This window comes from Larus michahellis, chromosome 11, assembly GCF_964199755.1.
Source record: "Larus michahellis chromosome 11, bLarMic1.1, whole genome shotgun sequence".
Lineage (NCBI taxonomy): Eukaryota > Metazoa > Chordata > Aves > Charadriiformes > Laridae > Larus > Larus michahellis.
The window spans coordinates 10831718-10842644 of record NC_133906.1 but is presented as its reverse complement, the minus strand read 5'-3'; the positions used below and the strand labels follow the sequence as shown (position 1 = coordinate 10842644).

Sequence of the window (10927 nt, the reverse complement as noted above, 5' to 3'; positions counted from 1 at the left end):
CTATGTTCTCATATACTTCTGAAAACAACACAGTGGGCCAAAGTTTGGCTTTTTCCACAGCCTAAAGGTTTTCGTATTCAAAACAGTCAAGTGTTATTCTCTCCTATGAGTAATACTGTGTTTTCACTAACCGCTATTACACACAAACATCACCTCACTCTATCACATGAGAGAATCATGTCATATTGCAAATATTTTAACAAACTGCATAGTAGAAAATGAATAAGCAGTTCTGTATTTACCGATACGGGGGTATTTTTGAACAGTTACACACGAAATACAAAGATTGCCTATAAACACCTTACTAAGAAAGCCCAGAAAAAGGTACGTGAACAACAAAGGGACTCAGATGGAGCGTGTGCAATGTAATAAATAGCCACTGGAATTTCTTTGTGCTTTGCTTCCCTTACAAGTTTATTTTTTTACATCCTCTTACGAAGTGTCACTCTTGGGTCTCCACACTGAGTTACTCCATAGCCCAAGGATGAGGGAATTGGGGCTTTTGTTAACAGAAACCTCACGCTATTTCAGACAGTTTGCAGTTGCTTTTGCTGTTACATCCTCCCCTTCTGTCCCCTCAGCAAATAACCCCTTTCGACGCCACTAGACAGAGAGACAAATTTAGACCTGGAGGATGGTAGAAATGGTACAGAGGAGCCGCGTGAGTACACGCCTGCCTTCTGGGTCCTTGATTCCTGCACTTAGCGCAGGACTTCAGGAGGAGGCAGAAGTACTTCTCCATCACCTCTTGTTAGCTTTCAGCCCTGACAGTCCTAAATTATTCCAAGCTGCCTATATCCACCCGAAGTTATTCTGGAGTTGGGAGCTGTGAGTATGTGCGGGGACTCTGAGCATGAAACTCTTTCCCAGGCAGGGTCTTTGCTCTGGGGAAATCCCACGGTAGCTGGTTGCACTGGCTTTACAGACCCTTGCACCCACGAGCTGGTGGGAAGAGGTGTAGCTGTAGCTATTGGAGAACAGGTTTGCGCTCCCTTCAGGACAGGTAACACGATGCCAGACTCCAGCTGTATCCCTCCCAGCTCTGCTCCGTCCTAATGGACACAAACCAGAGTAATCCCAGGCTCTAAACCAGCCCCTCTGCCCTTCTGCTGGTTACTGAGTGCCATGTACATTTATGAGGCCTTCATCTCCCTGTAAAGATACCGCAGATAAAAAGAACGAAAGAACAACTGGCAAATGGCAGTGGCTCAGCAGCTCTTATCTCAATCTTTATGAGAGCGGATGGTTCTGGGAATGTGAAGCTCATACATAGTCACCGCGCCCACAAAACACTGACATCACATGACTAGCAATAAACCCGGCTCTCTTATTTCTGGACAGGAGAGCACGCCTCTCCCTGCTTCTGGGTGCGAGGTACGTCATTTGTTTTCTATTCAAACTCACCCTCCTCCCACGGAAGCCTTGCCTTACCGTACTAGCCATTAGAAGATGTTATTGAGAAAATACACGTTAAAGCAGTAGGAAGAATAATTTCCCATAAGTATATTTTATTATATATCTAATACCTTTCATCTTGAAATACGAGAACTTTACAAATACAGTGATTTTATTGAATAAATACCCTTATGCCTAGTGCATGGCATGATTCATAGCAGATTAATAGAGGCAATTAAATGTAAGATTAAATTGCCTAAACCATTTCCCTACTAAGCTGATCCCAGTGCTGTGAACTGTATCAGTGCCACTAATTCCCAGAGATTTTCCTTTGGAGGCAGGTATTTAATGATTTTGAATATCAAATCCATGGTATCCCAGACTGGCTGTCTAATGCCTGTAATCATGTTAAAACGCAGCACTAAGCAACTTGCCCGAGGCAGCTCGGTGAGTCACTGCAAGAGAAAGCAGAACTCCTGACTTGCATTAGCTGCTCAAGCAGACATGGAGCCACTTGCAAAATTACGGCGGGGGGACGGTCCATGCTGCAGGCTTCTCAAATGTCTCAGGTTTCAGGCCATGGGATGCCATATGTCAGGCCCTGTGACAGGCACACACACATGTACGGGGTTGTATGGTGCCAGGCGCGCTGTCTGGGCACCGCGGGTGGTGTAACCCAGCCGCAGATGCAGGGCTGACGGCAAGCCCCCAGCTGCAGCACAGGGCTCACTCCGGGGGCTATCGCATTTCGGAGCTGGCAGAGTGTCGCGTGCTGCCCACGGCATCATGGAGCGACAGGGAGCTCATGGCTCCGCATCAAAAACACAGCAGAGAAAGGCTCACGTGAGGAGCCTGGAGTCCAGGGAGTGACCATTAGGGCCCACGCGTGTGCAGGAGAGGCACCCACTGCTGCCAGCGCCTGCTGTCCCCCCGCTCTGCCCACAGCCCGGGCAGCAGGAGGCAGCGAGAAGTCCGGGGCAGGCAGGCAAGCAGTGAGCTGAGATTTCCTCAGGCAGGGCTGGGAGAAAGGGGCTTCCCTTATTCCTCAAAGTATCCAGGATGTGTCCTCGGTCAAAATACCCAAGCCTCTACACCAACTATTTTCCACTCAGCAAGAAATAGTTACGCGCTGGTTGTGGTGCACAGAAATAAGGCCATACCAGGGGGTCCAGCCTGTCTCTCCAGGAGTGAGACCCCAGCCCGGAGCCGGCTTTCATGCTGTCTGGACTGACCCTTCTGTCTCCTCGTTCCCCCACTGCATCACCTCCAACGTGAAGAATCTGAGGCAGTCAGAGCTCAGCCAAACCCTTGCAAATAGGTTAAATCTTGGGATTTGGATGCATAAAAAGTAATGTTTTCATTGTAGTATGACTCATCAGTAATTCCATATTGTTCACATTCTGTTTATTGTAACCTTTCATTGCTGGATCCTTTTTTTTCGTTTCCTGCCTTCCTCCCTTTCTTTCTTTTTCTTTCTTTTCCTTCTTTCTTTCTTTTTCTTTCTTTTCCTTCTTTCTTTCTTTTTCTTTCTTTTCCTTCTTTCTTTCTTTTTCTTTCTTTTCCTTCTTTCTTTTTCTTTCCTTTCCTTTTCTTTCTTTTTCTTTCTTTTCCTTCTTTCTTTCTTTTCCTTCCTTCTCTTTCTTTCTTTCTTTCTTTCTTTCTTTCTTTCTTTCTTTCTTTCTTTCTTTCTTTCTTTCTTTCTTTCTTTCTTTCTTTCTTTCTCACTTTTTTTGCTTTCTCACTTGCTTTCTCACTTTTTCCTTCCTTCCTTCCTTCCTTCCTTCCTTCCTTCCTTCCTTCCTTCCTTCCTTCCTTCCTTCCTTCCTTTTTCCTTCTCCTTCCTTCCTTCCTTCCTTCCTTCCTTCCTTCCTTCCTTCCTTCCTTCCTTCCTTCCTTCCTTCCTTCCTTTTTCCTTCTCTTTCCTTCTTTTTCTTTCTCTCTTTCGCCCCCATTTTTCCTTTCTTTTTCATTCTGTGTCCTGCGAATCTGTATCTCTAAAATCTGTCCAAATATTTACAAAAGGAAATGCTGGGTTGTGAAACTGAATTCGGAGAAAATGTTACACATGCTGAAGAAATGCATCCAGCACGGTTTCCAAATGTTCCCACATGCATTTTTGTTCTCTGTCTCAAGTGTTGAGGCTCAATCCTTCATATCTTTATTCAGACAAAACTTGCACCGAGGGCAGCCAGACCCAGGCTCAGGTCAGGTCCAATGGTGCTGTAATTCTGGCTTTGCTGGAACGGTTCAGGACTGATTTTGGCCATGAGTGACTAGTTAAAAAGCCTGAATAACCAGTATTACTGGGTAACCGGTTTGTGCAATGGGCCAGTTCCAGGCCAGGGGTTATCTATACTTGTCACCAAGTTGCTAACAAATTGGCATCAGTGTCAGTCAATGCAGAAGCTGTCTGCAGCCCTCTATTACCCTCCCAGATAAACATCAGCCAGGTGTATTGGGAGACCCGCGGCCCCTGGGGGAAGCCAGCCAGGTCTCTGGTCCCACTGAGACACAGGTGACACGCTCAGCTGTGGTATAATGAAATTGCTGTGAAGTCATTTTCCCAAGAAGTCGCTAATGCCGTGAGCGAGGGCTCACACTCATGGGGCTCTCCTGTCATTATGGACCTGTGCATATTTCGGCAGAGCAACATGGGAACTGTTAAAGCCCAGGGGATAAAAGGGGCTGAATGGGGGCAGTGCGTCCCATCTGCTCAAATCAAAGCATCGCCTCCCACCCCCACACTTCGTGCTCCTGTTTCTATTATTACCCTTACAATGACATTGTGGCCTGAGTGCAAACACGGATTGTTTTGGAGGAAGGGGTTAATTTTGTATTTCCTGGCTTTTGTTAAGGCAGGAAATCTAACCCTTAAGAAAGTCATTCAGGTCAGAGTGAGCTCCTAAAAGCCACTGCTGCCCTGTTTTGTATTTTCCTTTCTTTCATTCTTACGGCAGGTTTATTTAAGAAAAGAAAACAAAAATAGGGTAAAGCAAGGAAATAGCTAGTCCAGGATTATAAGTGATTAAGTACACACTGCCACATGTGATGAATTTTTTTCTTCCTGATTTGCACTGGGTGTAAACAAGGCCAGATTCAGAAGTCTCATAATTACATAAGTCCATCGAAGAGCAATTATCATTGTTGTGGAGGCAAATTCCCTTTGCGCAAAGGCCTCACCTGCATGTCTTCCCTGCACTGCCTCAGAGCAGCCAAAGCACCTGGCCCACGGTGACTGGCTCGTATTTAATATTCGTGTGATGCTGGTTAACATCACGACTGGAAAGGTGGTTGTCATTGAGAGCACATTCTCACTTAGCTGTGCGGGTCTCAGACATGGCAAAAATTGAGGTTGCCAAACTGGAGGAAAAGACATCTCAGTCTTTTAGCTTTGTTTTCCGTGTGGGACACTGAGAAGAGTTTGGGACAACGGGAGAAAAGACTGTCAGTGGCATAGGGGTGCCTGTGCCTGTGAGCCAGGGTTGGCTGTTCCCACTAGCGAGGCACCAGCGGCACAGCACCATTAAAAATACTGCTTTCCATTAAAGCATTCAAGTGAAGTCTCCCAGCCCGCGCTCCTGCTCCTGGAATGCACAAGGCTTTGGGCTGGTTGGAGGAGCTCAACATCCCGATCAAGTCCTCAGGGAGAAGGACGTTCCCAGCTCCTGCCCCGCAGGGCTTCTCCGCTGTGGCTGAGCAGAGTCCTCGCCTCTCCCTGTGCTCCTGCCCAGTGGTGCCTTAAATCGCTTCCACATCACACTCCAAAGGTGTAAAGTGAAGTGATTCCTGGGTATAAACCTACAGAAAGGTCAACATCTGAAGTCCATATCAAAAGGATGATGTTTTCTCTAGGGAAAAGTATGAATAAAGTCCTGTCTTATGGCCATCTGCTACGCTGGTTTCTGCTGCAAGAAGCTGGCAAACAATCGATCATTTGGAATTCCTGCTGTTCAGCTCCTTAGGAAAATCTGGGTAGGCTGGTGTTTGACCGATGATGTGCAAGGTCACCAGAGCTTGGCTATGGCATGGTGTTGCAGCAATATCCCATCTTGCGAGGAGCTGGCTTGGAGAACATCAGAGGAGGACACGTGGACCCTCTGCCGCCTGTGGTGTGGTCCATGCTCCCTGTCCACCTCCCACATGCTTGTGGTGCGGAGGGACGTGTGTCACCCACCCAGCTGCCGGGCCCCGTGATTCACACCCAGCGACCCACTGTGGACGGCTGTGGGGTCCCAGTAACAGAGCGGGTGACGGTGTGGTTGAGCGGAGTCATTTCCCAGCACTGAAGTGTATGAGCGTTTCTCTCGCAATCTGTTTCCTACCCGCTGTTAAAAGAACAACAGCTAATAAATGGAATGAAAAGTGCAATCCTGTGTTTATTTTTAAGGAACATGTTGAAAAAACAGATTCTCTTTGAGGCTGCAGTTCTGGCAGAAACCCCACTGCTCCGCAGAGCAGAGACAATCCTGCGATGAGTGGGTGAGCCTGACCTGGCACTCGCCTGCCTGTGCCCTTCCCCGTGTCCCCTCCTCATGGCCACCCGAGAGAGCCTGGAAAGCCCTGGAGCTCTCAGGCAGATACAGAGCCTGGCTGGGTTTGGAAGAAGGTCTGAGGTGGTTAAAGATGGGGGGACATTGGTGGGGGAGAAGCTGGAAAATGTGAGGACTGATGGTTGGCAGCCCGCGAGGCTGGTGGGGCAGGAGGGTGGGGAGAGGACCTCCAGCGTGAAGGATGGCTGCAGAGGTCTTCTCCCAAAGGAGCAGCTGAAGAAGGGACAGCAGAAAACTGCTGGAAGAGGTGAGGAAGGAGCATCGTAGCTGGGACCGGCAGCACTGCGGGGAAGAGGAATCGCTGGGAAAGGGCTGGGGGCGAAGGGCCGCTGCAGAAGGAGGTGCTGGGGGGCAGTGGGGGCCGGGAGAAGCAGGTGGCCGGGAGCCAGCGGGGCCGGGGAGGCATGGCGGGGAGGCAGGGGAAGTGGAAGTGGCGCTGACTGGAAACCCTGAGTAAGAAACACCCGAGTGCCTTGGTGGAAGCTGGTCACCCACGGGGAAAAGAAAACTTTTGGGAAGTGCTGATGCACTACCAAGGTGGGGAAAAAAGAGGGCTCCCGCTGCTCCACTGCCGGTTACTGGGCAGCCACAGCTTCTGGGGGTGTTCTCAGTGGGGGAAACAGACTTTGCATGGGCTGCAGGTCTGCTACATTTTTTTCCTTACACATAAAACATGATGGGAACAGCTCTCAAATTTGTGTTTACATTATAAATATACATACAAATATATGTATACACATATATATTTATGTGTAGATATGTCTGTACATGTATGTATGTCTATGCATTAATACAAATATATGCATGTGTATGCTCATCTCTTTATACATATATTTTAGGAGAACACGCAGGCCCGCACCCATGGCTCCACGTCCCCCCACAGTGCTGCTCCGGCAGCTCCAAGCCCCCAGCGCTGCTCCGGCAGCTCCCAGCCCCCTGCAGTGCCCTGATTTTGAGGGGAGCGGCCTGCACTGGGGGGGCGGACACAGGCTGCCCCAGCCCCGGCCAGGCCCCGAGCCATGGGGCAGGGGGCAAGGGACAGGGGACAGCTGGCAGGCAGGTGGCCCAGCCCCACGGCACCTGCGTGGGCAGAGGGGTGGGTGCGTCTTTAGGGGGGGCGTATGTGTGTTTGTACATGTGTGTACGTCTATATGTGCGTGTGTATGGGTGTACCTGTATGTGTGTGCGTATGAGTGTGGATATGTACCTATACATGTATGTGCATTTATGAATGCGTATGCACATATATAGGTATGTTTATGCGTGTGTTTATACATGTAGGTATGTATATGTGTGTATTTATACATGTGGGTATGTGTATGTGTCTGTAGGCATGTGTGTGCGTATGTCGGCACCTGTATGTGTTTGTGTGTATATATATGTGTGTGTAGGTGAGTGCTTGTGTGTACGTATGTGTGTATCTTTATATATGTGTATATATGTGTGTGTGTGTATAGTACCACTGCGTATGTACATCTGTGTGCATATATATGTGTATGTATATATGTACGTGTCTGTGCCTACTGTATGCATTTATGTCTGTATACATATGCGTGTGTAGGTAAGTGCTTGTGTGTGCATATATCCGTTTATATATGCGTATATATATGTGTGTGTTTGTGTGTATAGTACCCCTGCGTATGTACATGTGTATGTGTGTGTATATACCTGGGGGGGTCCCGATGTAGGGGGTGTGGGGGTGTGTGTGTCTGTCCGTATAGGTCGCTGCCTGTCCCGCTGCCCGCACGGGCGCGCTCCGTCGGCCCCGCGGCGCATGACGTCATGCCGGCGGGGCTGGGCGCGCCCCGTGCTGGCGCGCCGCCAGGTGACGTCTTCGCGGGGCGCCCACGTGACGCGGCCCCATTGAGAAAACGCCGGCCCGGCGGCGCGGCCCTATATAAAGGCGGACGCGGGCGTGCGGGGCCGGACCGGGTCGTGCGGTGCTGCGCTTCTGCGGGACACCGGCACCTCCGACACACACCGCGCCTTCTTCATCCTTCTCCTCCTCCTTCCCTCGGCCGGAGCCGCCATGGTGAACCTGCGGGTGTGTGCGCTGGAGTGCGAGGCGCTGCGGGGGCTGCTGCAGGAGCGCGCCGCGCAGTGCCTCGTCCTCGACTGCCGCTCCTTCTTCTCCTTCAACGCCGCGCACATCCGCGGCTCCTGCAACGTCCGCCTCAGCACCATCGTCCGCCGCCGCGCCAAGGGCGCCCTGGCCCTGGAACACGTCGTCCCCAACGAGGAGCTCCGCGCCCGCCTGCGCCAGGGGCTGGTTCACACCGTGGTGTTGCTGGACGAGCGCAGCGCCGACCTGGAGCTGCCCAAGCGCGACAGCACGCTGCTGCTGGCCATCGGCACCCTCTGCAGGGAAGCCCGCGGCGCCCGCATCTGCTTTCTCAAGGGTGAGTGGCCCCGGCACCGTCCCGGCTCCCGCCGGAGGGGAAGGGGGCGCGCAGCCGGCCCGCCAGTAGCCCTCACGGGGCTCTACTCGCCCCCCGGCCGCGCAGCGCTCACCCGGCGCCTCTCTCTCCCCTCTGCAGGAGGTTACGAAGCTTTCTCCTCTGCCTGCTCCGAGCTCTGCACCAAACCGGCCGCCCCCACCGGCCTCAGCCTCCCCCTGAGCGCCAGCAGCGCCCCCGGCAGCGCCGACTCGGGGTGCAGCTCCTGCGGCACCCCCCTCTACGACCAGGTGAGCGGGGGCGGGACCCGGGGGGTGTGCGGGACCCGGGGGGTGTGCGGGACCCGCGTGAAGGGGGAGGCTGCTCGAAAACCGCCGGCCGAAGTTAACCGGTTGCCCGTCTTTTCTGTTTTAGGGTGGGCCGGTGGAAATCCTGCCGTTCCTCTACTTGGGCAGCGCTTACCATGCCTCCCGAAAAGATATGCTGGATGCTTTGGGGATCACGGCGTTAATCAACGTCTCGGCGAACTGCCCCAACCACTTTGAAGGGCACTACCAGTATAAAAGTATCCCCGTGGAGGACAACCACAAGGCAGACATCAGCTCCTGGTTTAACGAGGCAATTGATTTCATAGGTAAATGAATTCTCTTTACAGTCTGTTCTTTTTTTTTGGAGTAATGTACCCTGGGAAGTGATTTTCAGGCATTGTTTTCCCCAGTTAAACCAACATTTGAGATTTGAGAATTTCATTCTGTAGGAGAGAGATAGTCAGGGAACACTTCCATTGATTTTATTCTACTCAGAGGAATAATCTTAGCTTCACAAAGCTGTTTGAAATCTTGAATCAAGAGGCATTGCTCTTGCAGAAAAGAGCTAGTGAATTTAAGCGGATAAGTATTAAAGTAATCTTGCAAGACTGCTAAAGTGACCTGGAGGAGCTATTAGTATAATTGGAATTGGAGCCCAGAATGAAAATAGCTGCTGGTTCCCTCGGGACAAAGGCTCTCTTTGTCTCAGAAGCACTGGGGTGCACCTCTTAGGCTAAGGAAGGGATGGATTAAAGAAATGTAAAACAGCAGCCTGTGCTTTCCCACCTTTGGAAGCAGTGGGACTCGTTTGCTAACTGTGTATTTTAATTCTTTCAGACTCTGTTAAAAATGATGGAGGAAGGGTATTTGTGCACTGCCAGGCTGGCATTTCCCGGTCAGCGACCATCTGCCTTGCTTATCTCATGAGGACCAACAGAGTCAAACTGGATGAAGCCTTTGAGTTTGTGAAGCAGAGAAGAAGCATCATCTCCCCGAACTTCAGCTTCATGGGGCAGCTGCTTCAGTTTGAGTCACAGGTCCTTGCCCCTAACTGCTCAGCAGAAGCTGGTAGCCCTGCTATGTCAGTATTGGACAGAGGAGCATCGACCACCACGGTCTTTAACTTTCCAGTCTCCATCCCTGTTCACGCGTCGTCCAGTGCTTTAAGCTATCTTCAGAGCCCCATCACCACTTCCCCGAGCTGCTAAAAAGCAGGTGAAAATATGGTCAGAACTCAGACTTACTGTCTCAGAAGTGCAATAACTACGGGGACAGTGTCATCAGTCATTCGTGTTTTGTGGGGAACCATCCATACATCCCAGAACAGTGTCATGAATGGAGAGGAGCTCAATGGATGCCAGACAACTATAGGTATTACTGACTCTTCTGCTGACCTTTAAAGCCAATATCTGGATGCCTACACAGAGATCAAAGGACACTGTCTCTTCCCGAGCTGTTCCTCCTTGTGTTCTGTCTGTCCCAAGCCTGCTCCAAGTTTATAGTAGCATGCTCACCAGTATTCCCATTCCTGGACACTCTGAGCAACACTGATACTGTCCCCTTTTATATGACAGTCCTATTTATTTATTTTTACATTAGTGCATTGTGGGTTTTTTTGCCTTCACAAACCTAAAATTTAACTTCTAGAGAAACCAAATACCTCAGTATTTTTTGGTACTGTAATCCTGTGTGTATATGTCAGCTTTTCTTGTTTCCCAAGCACTGACGTGAAAGCACCAGGCGAGTGCTTTTTTGAGTTGCCAAGGGTTGTATGTTTGCTGATTTATTTATGATGTGAAATAATATATTTCTTCTTATGAAGACATAGTTTTGTTACGTGATTATAACTTTTTTATACAAATGGAATAAATTATGATATTTCTATTGAGCTGGATGATACATTCTTTAAAATCTTGCCTTTTACAGTCCCAGAACTCATGTTCCTACGTGAAGAGCTGTAAGAGAAATCTGAGTCTTCAACTCAAGACCTCAGGTCCTGACTGAATTAGATGGAAAAATGGGTTTAAACAACATAAGTGACTAGAAGCTGCTGCTGCTGCTTAACCTGAGCTCTTCTTTGTCCCTATATAATTATATGCAGTGGCAAAGAGCCAAGGCTGGCTTCTCAGCTGTAAGGTGGGTTTGGCTGTGGTGATGGCCACAGAGCTGTAACAGTCTGAACCAGCTGAGGCTTGGGCACAGGGCTACAGTGAATTTAAAATAGTCCTTCTCCTAGGAAGGAGGAAGAAGCTTCCTTATTGCTTGTTTACTTTTAATG

At 49.9% G+C, this 10927-nt stretch overlaps 1 protein-coding gene across 2 annotated transcripts; it reads left to right on the top strand.

Annotated features, from left to right (window-relative positions):
* The first annotated feature begins 7712 nt into the window (after nt 1-7712).
* DUSP1 (dual specificity phosphatase 1) lies at nt 7713-10537 on the top strand. Of its 2 annotated transcripts, XM_074604163.1 has the most exons (4): nt 7713-8344; nt 8483-8631; nt 8756-8975; nt 9487-10537. In XM_074604163.1, the coding sequence occupies exons 1-4, from the start codon at nt 7975-7977 to the stop codon at nt 9855-9857; spliced, it is 1110 nt and encodes a 369-aa protein (XP_074460264.1). In that variant the 5' UTR covers nt 7713-7974; the 3' UTR covers nt 9858-10537. The 2 variants fall into 2 exon arrangements, with proteins under 2 accessions (XP_074460264.1, XP_074460263.1); XM_074604162.1 differs by having other exon boundaries at nt 7860-8631.
* The last annotated feature ends 390 nt before the right edge of the window (nt 10538-10927 follow it).